Source organism: Trichoplusia ni, chromosome 12 (genome assembly GCF_003590095.1).
Source record: "Trichoplusia ni isolate ovarian cell line Hi5 chromosome 12, tn1, whole genome shotgun sequence".
NCBI classification, from domain to species: Eukaryota; Metazoa; Arthropoda; class Insecta; order Lepidoptera; family Noctuidae; genus Trichoplusia; species Trichoplusia ni.
Window position 1 is genome coordinate 6,731,179 of NC_039489.1, and position 20,136 is coordinate 6,751,314.

General features: G+C 37.0%; 1 protein-coding gene across 1 annotated transcript in view; it reads left to right on the plus strand.

Moving 5' to 3' along the window:
* The window catches only part of LOC113499359 (Down syndrome cell adhesion molecule-like protein Dscam2), a 38,771-nt gene that overhangs the window by 5,521 nt on the left and 13,114 nt on the right, over window positions 1-20,136 (plus strand). Inside the window, exons 6-14 of the mRNA XM_026879808.1 lie at window positions 1,523-1,657; window positions 2,622-2,774; window positions 3,334-3,463; window positions 5,278-5,462; window positions 6,329-6,508; window positions 7,674-7,871; window positions 12,005-12,205; window positions 12,909-13,069; window positions 13,517-13,709. Of these exons, the coding sequence (XP_026735609.1) occupies window positions 1,523-1,657; window positions 2,622-2,774; window positions 3,334-3,463; window positions 5,278-5,462; window positions 6,329-6,508; window positions 7,674-7,871; window positions 12,005-12,205; window positions 12,909-13,069; window positions 13,517-13,709 (1,536 nt within the window). The remainder of the gene's footprint in view (window positions 1-1,522; window positions 1,658-2,621; window positions 2,775-3,333; window positions 3,464-5,277; window positions 5,463-6,328; window positions 6,509-7,673; window positions 7,872-12,004; window positions 12,206-12,908; window positions 13,070-13,516; window positions 13,710-20,136) is intronic.

Here is a 20,136-nt window from a genome sequence, read left to right on the forward strand (position 1 = left end):
TTATTTTACAATAATGATGATAATTAAATGCACGCTTTGGTAGTTAGTTTATGAATTTTGTGAATTTATTTGAATATTGAATAGCTGATTAAGGTTTTATATTCAGGAAATAATCAGCGTTATCGACGTGAACAGCCATCCTATTGTTTTATAAATATTATTATTATGTGCAATTAAAATTTAACCATTAATTTTCACATCGATTTTCTTATCTTTTTAACACAGCCTGGTGACAGATGGACGTACATAGGGATAGTGGAGCCTTGGTAATAGGACTTCATTTCTACCCTTTGCTTACGCTACACTAAAACTGGACTTAACATCCATTGTTGACATCAGCTGATCATTCATATCGATGTTCGAAAGAGGTTTTTTATAATATGATTAAGCGTCACTGAATTGCATAATGAGTTGTTACAGTAGGTTAGGGCCCCGATTCTGCTATTTACAACGGTCGATGAATGAATGGCAGTTGGACTTTTGAAACTATTCCTATTTCCTTAAGCATTTTGTTTACTCAATGATTGGTTTTTTTTTGTATAGCCCGTGATTTTTCCGCCCCGTACCGAGTTTCGAGTTTGAAATAATGTTCAAAATAATACGAATAGTGCGAATTTAATCATCGGCCTTTGTAAATAGCAGAATCGGGACCTGTATGTATGTTGTAGACACGAAAAGGTATCTCTATACTGCGAGTAGCGAAATCTCGTTTACACAACGTCGAAAATAATGCTTTAACAGCTCATACTAACAGGCTGTATTAGTTTTAAATATTCATGACAAGATTGTAAGTAATGGAGGAACATCTTTCTAGAAATACGGTATTCAAGCAATCTGTCTGCAGTTTTATTGTTGAAGTTTTCGTTTGAACTTTAAGAACCTTTAATTATAATAGGTTTTATTTTAATTATTGTATTCTTTAACAGTTTTAGTAATTAACGTAACTTTTTTAATTTTATTTCTTTAGTAGAATCTCTGTGTAAAGTGTATGAGTCGAATCCAGGAAAACTTCGGGAAAAAAATTACTTTGAAATAATTCGAAATTTGTTTTAGGTAGAATTAACCTAAAACCTATTTAAATAATAGTACTAACTAACTATTTTGTAATCTAGTTATTGCGTTTCAAAGAACTCTTTGTTTCAGATTAGTATAGAATAAAAAAAATGTTTACTTAGCAAACGAGTCCGTTAGTCATTATTGAAAAGTACCACATGTTAAATTACTATTATTTTAGAAGATTTTTTAGGTTTTCATGTTACATTTATATATTTACATCACATTTCTCCATATATGCATATACTAACTAAAATATCTATTATTGTACACAAACAATAACAGATACGTACTACCTGAAATAAAAACCTTTAATCAAATTACTCTCAACTAACAGCAGCCATCATACATTACCTCATATTTTTTTATTATATAGTGTTCTTATTTTATATAAATCCCAAGCCCCATTCCAGCTTCTCATTTCTAACTACTATTACCCATTCAAACCACTCTTATTCTTCTCCACTAGCTCCAGAAGAAGGACCATCATCAGTGGAATGTGGCGGAGTGACGTCAACAGCGCTACGCGTGAGCTGGCAGCCGATACCGCCGCACAAGCAGGCAGGAGCTCTGATAGGCTACACAGTGTTGTATGCTGCTCAAGGTGAGGTTCTAGATAGAGCTACAGGTTTATTTGTAGGAATGAAAGGTAAAGATCATCGTCTGATCAGGACCAGGCCTATTCCGGATGCGTTCGTGTTCAACGTGGCCTTAAAAATGATGTTAGCAAGCTCCGTTTAGCTAGTAAGGGATAGAAAATACACATAGAAAATGCATACAACTGCGTTTTTGCTGATCACGCGCAAAAAAGCGAAGAAATTGTATCTCAGCCAGTTTGTAATACCTGTATATGCTGTCTATCTATGTTTAACAAAGAATAAAAGATTTGATTAGAACATGTGTTAGTGCCTAAAAATAATGATGATGCAGATACTTATGCAATGTCCGTTAATTACCCAACGTGAAAGGTTTAGTCTTAAAGAAATTGATTGATTTGTAAACAATAGTACATTTTTATGTATTTGTAGTGTAAAAGTAAACCATTCAGAATATCATTTGATACGAGTTTGGAGTGTACACACAAACTAGTGTATTACCGTTTTCTATCCGACTGAGCGAAAACAAAACTATGTCTAACCGACTAACTACAAAGCAATAATTTGGTCTTTATAGACTAAACTACAGAACAACTACTGGTCGATTTTGAATAAATCTTTTAAGTTTAAACACATTAAGATTTCAATTAATGATCAACAAAAACGGAATTTTAAAAGGTCGACGGGACAACGTCGCGTTTCTAGAGATTATTTTTAGTATGAAACTCAAAGTATTGGTGTTAAAGCGAAACGTTACATTAATACACAAAAAAATAACATAGCAAACATAGTAGTTTAATTTTAATATTACTTATTAACTCTATCAAGTTTGTAGTAAAAACTAACAAAACAAAAGAGCACCTAGTCCTTTGATCCGCGCTTCACTACTAAACTCTACAAAGCATCAAATCAGGCAACTACGGGCTCATGGTACGGCCGTCTTCTCTGTAATTATGTAAATCTATCCAACAGGTCGACAATGGATGAACTCGACGTCTCTCGTCACGGAACTTCGGCTACAAGGACTCTACAAATTCACTAACTACACCGTCAAAGTGGCCGGGTTCTCTAACTACGGGCTTGGTCCTTATTCCTTCCCTATTATCTGTGCGACGTTGCAAGATGGTGAGTTGCGTAATCTGTTTAAGTTTTTTCTTGTTTGTGGCTGTTTGAAGCTGTATAGTTGGGTTTCAGTTTTCGATTTTCACAGGGAGTTGATAATATTTTTCCGACGACATCGTTTTCGTTGTGCGTCTGTTTTTTTTTTGGTGACTTACTCCGTAATGACATAATGTGTCTCCTTGATAATTAATAAATATAGATTACAAGAGCTCCAACGATATACATCAATACCGACTGAGTAATTGACTAAAAAAGAGTTTAAGTCAAATTCAAAGCCTTGATGACTATTAAGTGATGCTAAATAGTCTAAAAAGATCTTAATGCTTAAGGATTATATTAATTATTATATATAAGGTAAAACTGAGATTGCTGATACTCGTATATATTTTTTAATTCAAAGTGGCAATATTTTAATTTAAGCCATATTTAAATTAATATACATATATTATAATCTCCCAACTAATATAATTGGCATATACCTAAAACTCTACATATCCTGCAACTACTCCCGTAATTAAAGCAGTATCTTGATAAGTTTATAATTTGGTCCTTTTATTCCCAGTGCCTGAAGCACCGGCGGAAATTAAACTGCTGGCTCAATCGTCGACTACTCTTTTAGTTAGCTGGAAAAGGCCGAGACAGCCGAATGGAAGGCTTTTACATTATACTGTGTACTGCAAGCCGACGGCCAGGTAAAGATTGATTAATTATAGGTCCTTTTTGGTCCTAATATGATTTAGTCTCGTTCTTTGATTGTGAGAGAATAACGTTGATGAGTATAGGTATGATGATGATCATCATTTTTCATCACAAAGTACTCGTATTTCAGCAGATGTTGCGCATATTTAAATATCGATTGCTACTAGAATTTTTGAACTTTCTTTATTTAACAAACAAAATTAATTTCCAATTTTAAAAATTACATGCATTTACATTTACTTTCAATGTAAAATGTTATAACATCTTATACTCACAAATCAATTGCGCTTTGGGACAGATTTTACATAATAGAAGCATATTATATGAATTGGATAAATATTACATCCTCTTTATAATAACAATATGAACTTTAAAATCTTCATTACCGACCTGAATGCTATACCCGACTATCTTATTACGCGAAGCTGGCGATTGTCAATAAAAGTACGGGATTCAAGCACTCGTGATAACCTCAATAGTCTAACAAGCTGGTCTTCTCGTGTAATTAAGTTTTCTGTAACGGCAGAGCATTTTCTATTGCATGCAGTTAGCTAGCTAATTCATGGTAAAGGTTTGAAGAAATTTCTCGTGCATTTTAAGGGGTATATTGTCAAAGTGTGAACATGTCTGTTCGTAGTCCTTCGGTAACCAAGTTGTATTTCACGAGATATGATAGCTAGACAGGTGTTTTTTATAGGTAATATATTTCTGTAGCCTTTTTTCATGAAAATGGACACGGCAAAGCAACGGTTGCTACAGTTACAAACGTGATGATTTTTAGTATAGTTATTTTTCTTAAGAATTTTCCGAAGCTGTGTTAGGAGTAAGACTTTCACTTACCCGTTTTTTAATTAAAAAAGAAAAAAGTATTTTTAATTCTTTTCTTGTGCTTTTAACGTTTTCTTTTAAAAAAAGGAAATTCAGTAAATTAAAAATTTAACAGTTAACCCACAGCTGGACATATCTTTTTCTACATGTATCTTTCATTCTTGTCTGCTTTGTGTGTGTATTGTATTGTATAATAAATGCAATACTATACTCAAATACTTAAAATCTAACGTTTTTATAACTAAACTGTTAGATGCCTTCCAACATTACCTAATCAAGATTAAAGCTACGTTCTTACCTCCAAAAGTCCAAGTATAAAAAAAACTTCTAGCTTTCTTTATAGTCAAATAAAATCTGATTCATACTCGTCAAAAAGCGGAAACCTAATTTCTTTAACAGCATTAACTAATTAAATCTAAAGCAAAGATTACGCTCAAAAAGATTGAGGCTGACTTGCATTTTTTAAACCTTGCTCAAATGTAACTCATTACAAAAGAGCTGATTAAGATGTAATTAAATCTATTAAATGTTAAAAAGTAAGCAGTTTTGAAACCGTTATTGAGGCACGTTTCATTTCATTGACCATTATTACTGAATCTATGTTTTTCGACATTTACTTTTCAGGGTGTCGTGTTTTTTTTTCCAAGAATTACGAGTATAGAAAAGTTTATAGAACTTTTAGACATTTTTTAGTCTTCACTTATCAAAAAAATGGTCTATAACATGTAGCTATGTCATATGTATGTCATAATGAAAATTTATTTATTTACAAGAAGTTTTCTTTATTCGAATTATTTGGGCTTGCTGGCCGAATCCTTATAATTTAAAAAGAAAATTCGGGTAAAAATATTGTTGGCTATAATCGGCTTAAACATTTATATTTATAACTTACGGTGAAATTAATTATTTACACAATAGACCTTAAAAACTTCTCTCCTTTGCAAACAATCACACATAAAGTCATTATTTTTCCCATTAGCAACGACGGCCCCCAAGCGATCAGGGTTGACGTCCAAAGCATCACTGATGCCTACGAAAAGTCTCAGACCTTAGAACTGAAAGGTTTGAACGAAGGTCGCCAGTATGACGTGTGGGTGACAGCAAGCACACTGGTTGGTGAAGGACCTGAAAGTCGGAGAGTCACCAACACGCCTTCCCAAAAAGGTACGTTATTTTTTTCTTTTTTTAAACGGCTCCCATACTAAGGAATTTAATCCTTGTATCGCAGGATTCACTAACATTCAAGTCACATGCACAAAGACATTCAGACTCAGGAGAAGCATTTGTGGATCACAGAATAGCTTATCCTATACGGGGATCAAAAACGCGACACGTTGCGCTATGGGTTTGGTGTGACCTCTACCATTGATCTATCTGTGCATTCCTTGTACGGAAATGTTTTCTATTCTAAAATACCCCCGAGATGACTTGATTTGTCTCAAACATGTTTAATGCGTATATTTTCTATTTTTTTGTCACGGGTTCATAGGTTCAGGTGTTGTTCATTCTGCATTTTGTAGTTCATTTTGCACGTTTGAGAATTTTCAAGGGAAAAATCTTCAAACAGTCTAAAACCGATTCCAAGAAACATGTAACATTTAAAAGAAACATTTGGTTATCTCCACAGCTCTGATGATGTTAGCTTTTAATCTCAATTTATTAAAAGAAAATATAGATTTGCAAATAATACAACATATTTTTTTCCTTCTATTCTTGTATTGTTCCGTCTACTTTGATCTTTATGAGAAAAGATTCCGCACTAAGGTATTACTAAATTTTCGTTGGTTGAGATCACCGCGCCTAGCCTATTATGGTAAGTTTTGTGTGGCGGTGATCCCCGCGTACGACAAGCATTTGTGCGATTCAAAAATGCTTTTCCTGAGTCTGGGTGCTCTGGGCGTGTGACTTGAATGCTTGGTAACCCTCCGCGACACAATTTTTAAATTTTTAAATTATTATTAAATTCTACTGTTTTAAAATAAAAGATAATACAAAAAAGCTGTTCAATATGACTTTGGTTTTTGGTTTAGTGGTAGCTGGCGTTGCGTCTCTTGGTGGAGAAATAACGGTAGCGGTAAGGAACTCCTTGCTTCTCGAATGCAAAAGCGTCGGATCCCCTCCGCCAAGGACAGTGTGGTATCACAATCAGAACATCATCACTCACCATCCACGATTCACGAGGCATCGTGATGATAGTTTACTGATAAAAAGTAAGTCATTTTTTGTTTTGTTAATTATTGTACTTATATATTCATAAAGGCTGAAGAAAAACATCATGAGGAAGTCAGTTTTATAAAATATTACATGTTTGATCAATTAACTCGCAGTTTGCGTGGTGACCAATGCTCATGCTTAGGAAAGACGAGTTGTCTCAATTTGGAAAAATGGTTAAAAATTTCCGATATCATTTTTGCTATAAAGTTCATAAATATGTTTAAAAAGTTTTAAACTAGTTCATGCCAGTAACAAGTTCGATTCCTTAGTTAAAATATTTCGTTTGCACTACGTACTTCATTAAAAATACCACTTCGCATGAGTTATTAGAACCAATCTGACAAAAATACATCATAAATTATGATATTGTAAAAAACATAACTTTCTTAGTAAAAGTATAATGCTGTCTATTTTAGAGAGTTCAATATAACACCCAAAGTTTTATTTAAAAAGTTTCGATACTGAGAATGTTTAGCCGTGACTTTAATAGTTCTTTATCTGTTTTGATAGCTCCAAACGTTTATCGGAATATATGACAAAAATAAAAGAAGAATACTACTACTAATATCTCGCAAAGACTTTTCTAGCATGATAAAGTAGCTGAGAAAAGATATAAACTGGATAATAAGCCAACAACACTTTCTGTGTTGTATGGTAGTCACGTAGCGATTAACGTAATTGAGTCAGCAATGTTTTGTGAAACAGATTATGTCGAAAGCGTTCTGTTTTTTTATATTCGTGACGATAAGGAATAGTCCTTGAAGATGAGAATATTTTGAATTTTCTTTTTAAATCCGCTTTGGTTGAAGATCACTACTCAATCTTCATTAAAATCAAAAGACGTTCATGCTACTGGCCTAGAAGGATGCTTTCCCGTTCCAGGTATTTTTGTTGGTTAGGCTCGGCAATCCTCTTGTATGCCCGTTGCCTGGGGGGAGGGAACGGGTAGTGTGAAACCTAAACCGCCATGCTAGGTCATCCTCGTTTTTGTGTCGGTGTATGCTTCTTAGAATCTCCTTCTAGGTCTGCCGCTTGAACGTCTCTGGTTTCAAAAACCACGAATAATGGGAAGAAACATTCCTTTTACCTAACAGTAGACACGCTCAAAGTAAAAACGATTAATCTATTATTCTTAGATTGTAATTGGAATTTCTTTTTTAGGTATCGACCAGTCTCTCAGTGGGAACTACACTTGCTTGGCTAAAAACCTTTACGGTTCAGACTCCGTAGTATTTACGGTGAAAGTTCTGCCGTTGCCGGACCCCCCGACATTAAGAGCGACCCCGTACAAAGATTACATTATCGTTGAGTGGGACGAAATCAGGTCTTATGGGAACGACTCGTATGGATTCGGAATCAGTAAGTGCAATTATAGTGTGGCTATTTGTTTAAATGTGCATTTGTACGGATCCGAACCTGAAGGAATAGAGCAGTTTTAGTGAGGCAGTGCTGTCTCTCCGAGGCTGTCTTTAATGAACATATCATAGCTAGATAGTTGATTTTTTTACAGATAATAATTTATCCATGTAGAATTGTAGACGTTACAACAACAAACGCTAAAAATAAAGATCGAGGTTACACTTTTACCATCAAACGTCTTTCTTAGTGTCCTCTTTCTTCTATTCACCATGTTTAATGCGGTTTATTTTTTCCTAATTTAATATAACAGAAATACGTACGCAATATTTTGGAAATCTTATTTCCTTTTATTAGTTCATTCTAATGGTGTGTATCCAATGAAGGTATAATGTAAGCAAAAAAAATCTCTTTTAGTTAGCTTGCGTTTCAATGATTAAGGATAAGTACATATATTCTTGGATGAAACTAAAAAATAGGAAAACATCCAATCTGTATTTTTAGAAAACTAAAAGCATTTACACAGCTTTGAATGTTCATCGGTTGATACGAATGAAAATAAAGAATATTCTTCGGATGAATTTTAATCCTCTTTTCACGAGCGCGATGCAGAAAAATACCATCATACGTAGAATTCAAATTTTGTCCGAACGAAACTGAGAGATCAAAAACTAAAAGCTATTGCGGGGAATAGTTATTCTAAAACTGAAGTAGAAGTTATTTAATTCATCATCTCAGCCTATCGCCGTCCACTGCTGAACGTAGGCCTCCCCCAAAGAGCGCCAACCATCCCGGTCCTGGGCAGCCCGCATCCATCCGCTGCCAGCCACCTTCTTCAAATCATCGGTCCATCGTGCCGCAGGACGTCCTACACTACGTTTGCCTAAACGTGGTCTCCACTCTAACACGTGTCTGCTCCATCGACCGTCTGTCCGTCTGCAGACATGGCCGGCCCATTTCCACTTCAGCGTGCTGATTCTGCGAGCAATGTCGGTAACTTTGGTTCTCTGGCGGATGACTTCGTTACGAATTTTATCCACCAGAGATACCCCGAGCATCGCTCTCTCCATCGCACGCTGAGCAACCTTGAATTTATGGACCAGGCCCACGGTGAGTGTCCACGTTTCAGCTCCATACGTCATTACGGGTAGGACGCACTGGTTAAAGACCCTGGTCTTAAGGGATTGTGGTATCGACGATTCAAAGATATGACGTAGCTTCCCGAATGCTGCCCAGCCCAAACGTATTCTTCTGCTCGCTTCCTTCTCGAAGTTGTGTCGCCCCAGTTGGATGGTTTGGCCAAGATATATGTATTCTTGCACAACCTCGAGAGCAGCGCCATTTACGACCACGGGTCTCGGAAGAACAAGGCCATTGTACATGACTTTAGTTTGGTCCCGTGTGGTGCCGGGCTAGAATTGCACCACCCCATTTCTTCTCGTGGGTGTCGTAGGAGGCGACTAAGGGACAAAACAACACCGGGGGCGGGCAGCAGCGCCCCACGGAGAATAACTATACCACAGAACTGCGGTCACCAACCCGCATGCCAAGCGTGGTGACTACGGCAAATCCCCCCCTTATGCAGCACAATTTAAATTCACGGCCCCCAGTTCCCGGTAGCTGCACTATTCCTGGCCATGGTACCGGCCACGGTAACGGTGCAGTGGGGGGTGCTAAGAATCCCCGGGTGACGGCAGGGTACCTACGCAAATTGACTTTGGCGACGTATAACGGACGTACACTACGGCTGAACGAGCACGTTGCCGAATTGGAAGTAGAGTTAAGTCGTATTAACTGGCATATCGTAGGGTTATCAGAACTTCGAAGACAGGGGGAGGAGACGATAACTCTCGAGGCTGGTCACTTACTCTATTTCCGAGAAGGACACCAACCATCTCAAGGTGGCGTCGGTTTTATGATCCACAAGTCACTCAAGGGCAGCATTGTGGAAGTTGGCAGTGTGTCGGCAAGGGTGGCATACCTTGTTCTTAAAATAACGGAGCGTTACACTTTGAAGGTCATTCAAGTGTATGCCCCAACGTCTTCGCACCCAGACGACGAAGTCGAGGCCATGTACGAAGACATAGTGAAAGCTATGTCTCGTACCAAAACATTCTACACTGTTGTCATGGGTGACTTCAACGCCAAAGTAGGAGTACAAGAGAATGGCGAGTCGAGAGTGGGTCCCTTCGGCTTTGGGCGCAGAAATCACAGGGGGCAAATGCTGGTAAACTTCCTCGAGGCTCAGGGGCTCTTCCTGATGAACTCATTCTTTCAGAAGAAGCCCCAAAGGAAGTGGACCTGGCGGAGCCCCGATAACGTGACGAGGAACGAGATAGACTTCATTATGTCAAACAAGCGCCAGATATTCAGAGATGTCTCTGTGATTAACAGGGTCAATACCGGTAGTGATCACCGACTGGTAAGAGGCACTCTGAGTATAAATCTCAAAAATCGAGCGAGCGCGATTGATGAAGTCAACTCTCAGACCAACCCTGCCCCAGGTCGAGGCTGGCTGCGAAAGCTTCCAGTTGGAGCTACGAAATCGATTCGCTATGTTGGAAACTACTCAGGATATTAACGACGCCACCGATTGTCTGGTACGGGTTGTCCGTGAGGTGGGCTATAAGTATTTTCGACCGATGAGTAATGGACGCAAGTCGGCACTCACCAGCGAGACCCTGGAATTGATGAGGAAACGGCGAGAAAACATAAACGCAACACCGTCTGAGCGTCAGGTACTTAACAGGGAGATAAAAAAGCTGATAAGACGCGATACTCGGCGTGCGAATACCCGATCCATTGAGCAAGCTATAGAGCGGAACCAAGGCTCAAAAGTATTTTCCAAGGCTCATATCTCCCGTTGTCACCTGACAAAACTCAGTACGTCACAGGGCACTACCGTTACCTCGAAGCCAGAGATACTCGCTGAAGTCGAAAAGTATTATGGGGACTCATACTCACCAAAATCGAGCCCGCCCCAAGCACACAGCGCGGATGACCCACGAGCCAGACTTACACGCCACCTTACAGACGAGCTTCCCGACATTGACATGGGTGAGATTAGAATAGCTCTCGGACAGCTACACAACAACAAAGCTCCGGGAGATGACGGAATAACCACTGAGCTGCTCAAGGCAGGTGGAACACCTGTCTTGACAGAGCTTGTTAAGCTCTTCAATTCCGTCATCCATACTGGCATAACACCGGAGGCATGGAGCAGAAGCGTGGTGGTATTATTTTTCAAAAAAGGCGATAATACGCGGCTTGAAAATTACCGCCCCATTTCACTTCTGAGCCATGTGTATAAGCTGTTCTCGAGGGTTATCTCGAATCGTCTCGCCCAAAAGTTCGATGACTTCCAGCCACCGGAGCAGGCCGGGTTTCGAAAAGGCTACAGCACCGTGGACCACATACATACGCTAAGGCAAATTATACAGAAGACAGAGGAGTATAATCAACCTCTATGCCTAGCGTATGTGGACTACGAAAAAGCCTTCGACACCGTCGAGACCTGGGCTGTGATGGAATCCATGCAGAGATGTCTCGTGGACTGCCGATATGTCGAGGTGCTGAGGTGTTTGTACAAGGCCGCGACAATGACCGTTCAAGTACAAGAACAGAGCACAAAACCAATCCAATTGCGTCGAGGAGTAAGACAGGGAGACGTAATCTCTCCGAAACTGTTTACAAACGCATTGGAGGACGTTTTTAAAACGCTTGATTGGAAAGGACGGGGATTGAACATCAACGGTCAGTACATCTCACACCTGCGATTTGCAGATGACATAGTCATCATGGCGGAATCTCTGCAGGAGTTGGAGCTGATGCTTAACGGCCTAAGCGATTCTTCGCGACGTGTGGGTCTCGAAATGAACCTATTTAATTAGTATGAGTAATTTACAACTCATTATTTAACTATCCGGATTTACAACCGAAAATGATGCTTTACTGTTTGTGATAAAAAGTGAATTTTAAATTTTAGTTTAATGTATTCAAAATTCTTGTATTGCTTTTAAATCTTCCCTCATCACAGCTAAGCATTCCATACCTTCTCAATTACGATAAAACCTTACTCAACATTGGTCTTCCAAATTAAAAACAAACAACGTTCCTAACGCTTTACTTACATTTAGGTTACAACCTAACTTGGAGAGAAAACGACGGGCTTTGGCAAGAAGCTTGGCCAGTGACGCGAGAGAACCGTCTCCAAGGAATCCAACAGCACACACTGGCTGGTCTCAAATGCGGGACAAAGTACTCCATCAGAGTTACAGCTACCGACAGTATTGGTACCTCAGCACCAGCCCATATTGACGTCACGACACTGGGTGGAGGTAAGTCCCTTTCAATTGTAGGAAAATATTTATAGAACGGTCTGGCTAAGTGATTGACTGAAAATATGCCACGTTTGGCAAAATGGGAAAATATTTTTATATTTAGATATATGTGTTAATAAGGTTGATTTTGTGGTTGAACAACTGAACTAGACATTGAAGTAGTGGGCTTCAAATATATGTATTTATATATTGTTTTATCATATAAATGTACCACGTTTAGTTGATGTTGATATTGATGTTCTGACTCACAATTTCAATACTAAAATCCATCTCAAACACGTACGGTAACATATCTTCTGCCTTTGAATCTCAAATAAGCAATTGGAGCCTCCATTATCGTAGAAAACAAACGCTTATAAATACGAGCGTAAATTCTGTATTCGAGTATCTCCTATGAGTAATACTCGTACGTGCTAATCGGGCGGTCAGCGAAATTAGGACGGCGGCCATTTATACAAGATCCTACATCAACAGTCTAATGTACAAACGTGATACACTTGTGCGTACTTAAGGACCATTATTTTTCCTTCTAGATATATTTTGCCTTTATTTTTGTTGGGACTGAGCCATTTAAACGACATTCGAAGTTATTCAATACAATTTCGCTATCGCTCTGCATTTCAGAATCATTCACTGTGACGATACAGTAATTCCTCTTTCGTATTTAAACAAATATAATGAGATAATTCCATTTGCACAGCACCAGTATCGCCGCCCTCGACTGACTGGCTTTGGAGCAACGCCACCCACATCTACATACAGCTCAGTGGCTGGGACGATAGTGGTTGTGATGTCATCAGATGGGAGGTGGACTATAGAGTGCTCGGCTCAAGTCTATGGCATCGGGCTGAGAATAAAGCAGTGAGTTATTTTTTATATTTGGTCGATGTTTTCAGGAGTATTCTTTGCCTTAATGATTACCACATAGTATCTTGTTACCAATTAATTATTTGAGGTCGGTGCACCTCAAATTTTGTTGCTTTGATTAAACTTGTTATCTTATAATTATTTTATTTTATTATAATTTAAAATATCCTTTAATCTATTTGTGTCTTTTAAGTTATAACCTAACATGAAAAGTTTCGGAAACAGTGACTATTTATACCTGAATTTCAGACGCTTTGTGTTTTTGTTATTTTTAATTGCTTAATTTTAAAAATGCGTTGTGTTTTCATTTACTTGCAACCGTAAGATATTCAAGTTGCCTAGTCTTAAGAATCATTTGACATTGAAGTTATCAAAAATAGACGTCTTACCAAACCTACTTGATGGTTTGGTACTTTATCTCCTATCGTATTTTTCCCTTAGCCCATGGATCTTAATCTTGGCTGGAGTTACATCGAAGGCCACTACCAAGCTCCACCACTCCGTTCCATACCGACATCGTACGCTGTCGGATCTCTCGCTCCCGCAAATTGGTACCAGCTAAGAGTGACTGCGATAAACGATGCGGGCTCAGCTTCCACTGTTTATACTTATGCAACCAAGACGCTTGAAGGAGGTGAGTTTTTTATTACGTTTTAAGCAAATTTCAGTATCTGTGGGCGCTGCCAAATTGCTTGGTGGATCTTACCTGCCACCTATTTTCGTTACGTAGAATCCGAATATTTATAGCCTCATAATCTTTAGTGGCAAGATTTATTGTTCATGTAAGTCAAACTTTCCGTAAATTAATATCATCTTTGAAAATTGACGTGTTAAAATAAAGTAATATGATAAATTGATGTTCTTTCTTATATTTTTTGTACATTAAAAAAAAAGCTATTGCAAGTTAAGCTTCGCTTGATGCAGTCAATCCGTGGATAAGCTCATTATGTCATATTGAGTTTCTCCGTCATTAAAATTATGCACCGGTTTACTCAGGCGTATTTACCAGGATTGCACGACTAGTTTCGGACCCAACCGGGTCATCATGAGCTGTCTCGGCGGGGTCGCGAGTCGAACTGATCATTTCATAATGAATCATTCTCACGATAGTCACTATAGACTTCTTCCGCGTTTCGGAAGGTAGTTTAAATTGTGGCTATTATTTATCCATCTTTGCCAGTCGCCAGATACATAGAAGCCAGAGAATCAGACCGCCAGTCTAACTAAGAAGTATCGTGTTCCCCAGATAACCGGGCTGAGACACGCTCCGCTAGGTAGCCACTCCTTGTAAATCCATCACTTTATCATACATTTAGAAAAAGGCTAGGATAATGATAACTATGACCAATATCATGAATAAACGATTGAACTGATCACAAATTAGTTACATAGTGTGACCTAACAGTTCACATATGAGTAATGCAGTCCATTACCAGTGCTAATGGCAACTAATAGTCAGTGCTATAGGATCTAGTGGCTATTGTTATTATAGTACTAACTGTAAATCAATGGCCGTAAAACGCGGTTAATGTTTGTTAAGGAGTCGGCTATTGAGCTGCCATCGATAGTATATTATAATGTTACGATATTTTATAAAATTAGATCCTTTGATGCGTTTTTTGATGTTAAGCTACCTAAAACTAAGGTCAATATTGTTAAAAAAAAATAGTGATTAACCTAAATATACCTGAATATTTTTTTTTGTCACTAACATTTTAGAAGATAACAATCAAAGGCTTATTACATAAGTAGGAGCACACTTTACAAAGCCAAGGCTTATTGTTTTGACTAGAAATGTATCAACAAAAAAGGAAACAGGATGCATTAATAAATAACAGGATTAAGAAGATTCTTTTATTTATTTTTAAAATCTCAAAACAAATCTCTGGTGCCGGTTAGTCAAAGGGTCAAAAGACAAAGACACGTAGCAACATTAGTATTGTTTTAAACTGCGTCTCGCTTTGTTTAAGCACAAAAACACACAAGGTTGTACTGCACCTGAGTCCAAGTACAAGCGTAAAGTTCAGTTTGATACATTGGTCGCTAAAGTACCATAGGTAACTATAATATGAACTTACATGAGGATACTTGGAGAATAATGTATTTTGTTTTGGGTATATTGAATACGAAGTAGTTAACACTGGTAGTGTGTAGTAGTTGAGTGATTCTGTAGTATTGTGTTTAAGTGTTTGAAGTTGGACTGTTGTTTCATTTCATTTATCATTTGTTCTATAATTTTCAATCTTACTAATATTATAAACGTGAAAGTTTGTATGTTTGGATGTTGGTTCCCCTTTTAGGCAAAAATCACTGAACAGATTTCGACGAAAGTTGGTAGGTACACAGACAGTTTATAACCATGATAATAAATAAATAAATGCGGACAACATCACATACATTGTTCTGAACCCAAAGTAAGTTGCTAAAGCACTTGTGTTATGGAATTCAGATACAACGAAGGCACCACAAACACCCAGACCCGAGACAATGTAGAAATGTGATTTTTTACATTACATTGACCCGGCCTGGGATCGAACCCGGGACCTCAGAGCTAGCGACACCTTGAGACCGGTGCGTGCACCACTCGACCACGGAGGTCGTCTTGATAAACACCTAAGATAGTTTTTACCCCGATTTCATCAATGTCCAATATTATTATATTTTCGATTTTGTTGGCGGGCCCAGCAGCAACGACACCTAGTACCATATAATTAAATCGATAGATTATTGAAATATGTAAACTGTTAAAGAACTCTTTAAGGGTTAATAAATCAATGATTACTTCAATTTTTTTTAATAATTCCATTGTGTTAAATAAGGAATATTCTCATCTAAGACTACGTCATATATATGTCCTTAATAGTATACTCAAAATAATTGATCCCAACATTTAGCTACACAAAGCATGTTTCATTCCCTGTATCGTATCAACATACTCGTAGCATATCACTTGACAGCGAGATAGGAGCCTGTAGCAATATATCGCAGTCATAACCGTCTAACGAGTGACGTGCGTAATGTATTCACAAGAGATCGCTCGATATATACTGTATAGGGTGTTCGTTAAACACGGGGCCTATTCTGAAAGGGCAGGTTAACTATCCTACATAATTATTGTACTATAATGTAAGATATAAGTTAGGAATTTTTGAACGGAAGCCCTCGAAGATGAATATTTTTCCACGTTTTTGCCACATTTTTCAGTGTATCTTCGCTCCTATTAGTCGCAGCCTGATGGTATATAGCCTAAAACCTTCCTCGATGAATGGTCTATTTAACTGGTTTTTTTTCAATTTGAACCAATAGTTCCTGAGATAAGCGCGTTCAAACAAACAAACAAACTCTTCAGCTATTTATATTAGTATAGGAGTATAGAATTATAGAGCTTGTATACTATATACATATCTTTATGAAAAGAAATAATTGAATTCCATAGAATGTTTTTCGAATAAAGACTAGTTTCCTTAAACTTCTCGCTATTTATTTTAATACTTTTGCTCATATAACCACAAGATCGCAATGAATACCGTACGGGGTGTTCGTTTAGTACGGGGTCTTATTCTTAAATTGCTCGTAATTTGTCGTTTTGTTATGTAAAAGAGTTTCACCTAATGGAACTCAGAAACAATGTAATGTCATATCGTGGCAAAAAAAATCAAAGCGTTACTGTATTTTTCCATTGAAATAAGATTATTTTTGTTTTAATTTTATTAATCTTTTTAATTTCTTATTTATTTAAAATCAAGACATCTTACATACTAAAACATATTACATTTAATCATCAGCCTGTATACAACAAAACACTCTCGTTTGTTAGAGCAATATGAAACGAACAATTGAAATACACCCCTTAAAAGAAAACATTTGAATTCTTATACCTATGTATCTTAATGTATTTGGATCAAAGTACCTGTTTGTAACAGTCTACTGGTATTTGAATTGTCATTTTGATCGTTTTATACCCGAAAATAGATTTCTAAAGTAATTTAATAGTAAAGGGAAAATATTTATTTTAGGTTTGAATTTTTTCTTTTTTGAACTGTTATAAACTGAATAATTTATCATGTAAGAAAAAAGATTCCCGCCGTACTAACATTCAAACTCAACTACATTAGTAGTTAGTATTGCGGGTGTCACAAAAGTTCACGTCATGCACAGTATACCCAGCCTCAGAACTAGCATTCGTGGATCACACAAACGCTTTGATAGTTTAACAGTTTTAGATAAAAACCACTCTACATGAAATATCGACCTTTTCTAAGTTTCTTAAAACAGTACCTACTAATTCCTCTGTATACTGATACTCAATTGAAATCTCGATAAAACGCGCTGATAAACCGTTGCACCACTTAGGTTCACCTAAGTATAAAAATCTTAATCACATTCACCACAACACAAACCAGCCATCACGACTTACAAAGTCAAAATTTTCAACTCAAACAACGTCACAGAACATGGGCTATGAAAATATACTTCGACAAGTATTGACATCAAAAACCACCAACAAGGTTCACTTAATCAGCTTCCCAACGTTTGAATGAAATAATTTATGTTCGCTGCGTCAAAACTTTGGTTGCGCTGTGAGTGACGGTATTTTGTTTTGAGTGTCGTAGCCTTTTATTGGTTAAACTGGTGTGAATTTGGTAGTACATTTATGTGTAAGAATAATATACGGTTGAGTCAAGAAAACCTTTTCTTGTTTGGAATCTTTTTCTTATCGAATATCACTTTATATCGAATCAATAGCGTGATTACTGCCCGTCATTTAATGGTTAGCCAATCTATAAAAAAGTGACCTTCAGTAAATGAAAGTTAGGTTTTGAACAAATAAACTGTATTCAAATAGATCTTTCGTGGTTTTCAGTCACAATAAAGAATGTGACATAATCACGGTTATTCTCTTTTTTGACTTAAAAAAATATTTAATCAAATGTTGATTTTATCAATAGTTTATACACGTAGATTGGTAAAAAAAAACACATAAAAAAGAGTTCTTACAATTCTATGTTCCGTTTCCACCTACATTATGTAGCATCATATACACACGACTAAAACTCGTTGAACAGAAACAAATAAACTATACAAAGTAATTGAATATTGTCCTATAAACGACTATTATCAACATAAGAAAACAGTTGACATAATACCTATAATTTGTCATTCAATATTGGATGAACGTAAGAAAGCAATAAGCTTGGAACAAAACCATTTATATCATGAGCCAGACAATAAGTACTTTATCAACTCGACGAAATTGTTAAGCTAGGAGAGCCTCGTAGTTCTATTTTAAAAATTATTGTTTTTCGGGAACCGTAACTGAAGGGTAAAAACGAAACCCTATTACTAAGTCCCAAGTATGTCATCAGCCTGTAATGTCAATTTCACATTGTTCACCGTTTTTTGCAAGTCAAGTACATTAACTCTTTTTTGCAACTGATAATAAAATTACTTTGTAATACATGTAAAAAAATGCCACGTGCCCGTATTGAATCCGTACCGTATTTGATTCGGCAGTACAACGCAACTCTCTTACTGTCACTGCTATTTATACACACTTTCTAGAACCTTCTATAGATACTAAAATTAAACAACTCAACAAACTCTTCGCTCAAAGACTCTTAGAAATATTTCTTCCGAAACATCGTGATAATTAACGGTCCAACTATCACTGCTTTTTATCCACTTTCTAGAAACTTCTATAAATATTAAAATTAAACAATTCAATACAACTCCTTCCTCACAAAGACAAGAAAAGACTTCAATTCCAAAAGCAATATTTCTTCCAAAACATCATAATAACCATGCCCTACTTTCTATAATTGTTGAGTTCCCGTAAACTTTTGCATCAATGAGACAATTTCATCTCAAGTCTGTCGCTCCCGATAACGGAACTGACGCGAAACAGTTCCGATCGAACTTCTGTCATTTGTTAACAATTTTGCAAGATAGGGGGTGTTTAAAATGTGGGTTGTTGCGTTTAGGGTGACTGTTTTAGAAGTCAGATAAATGTTATGAGGTTAAAAGAAGTTTTGGGAATTATTATGTTGTTGATGAATAACTTAAAGAGACGTTTTTTCTCTTCCGTTTTAAGGTGACTAAATCAATGGAACTATTTAAATCGGTAAATTGCTTTAGCGGTGAAAGTGTGACAGGTAGACGTACAAGCCGAAATCAAACAGAAATCTACAACAGTTCCATAACATGCTTTAATTACCTTTTAAATGTTATTTGTGCCTCCATCCTTACTATAATAATATTAAAAATGTGAAAGTAGCTCTGTCTGTCTGTCTGTTACGCTTTCACGTCTAAAGCACTGAACTGATTTTAATGAAATTTCGTACAGAGATAGAGTTGTCCTTGAGAAAGAACATGGGATAGTTTTTGAAGAGTTCTCTTGGAAACGCGATATAACCGACCTCGACGCAGGCAAAGCCGCGGGCGAAAAGCTTGTACAGCATAAGTTTGATTCCAGTTTGATTCCAATGTTTTTTAGTCACGTTTTCGTCACCGTTCGACAAATTTATGACATATAGACAATCACATTTGTACCTTGGCTGAGAAAGGTTGAAACATGTACCTCGCGGATACAAATCCATGCATGTGCTTACACAAGGCTACCGCGACACACAAATTACGAGAGAAAATTCGAAATACACCAATAAATAAACCGCTTAAACTGAATTGTAACACAGCTTGTATGAAAGCAACTTAAGCTTAGTTGTAGTAAGTGTGATTGATCATAGCTGAAACTATTTACATTAGAGCTATGAGCGAGATAGTTTCTGGTTGATCGTTATTCGTTGTTCACCAATTACTGTTCTCAACTAATTTCAATGAAGCATCTATTATTTGTGTATTTATGTAATATATCTCTAACATTTCCGTATTAGTCCACTAAATTTCACTGGAGGATGAATCAAAGTTAATACATAAAACGGTTTACATGCAGTTCACGCCAAAGCCACAGAGTGCGACGTTGCGCAGGTTCAATCCCCGCGTAGGACTATTTGTAAGATCCATGAATGCTTATCGTGAGTTTTTGGTGTCTTTGTGTAGCTTGA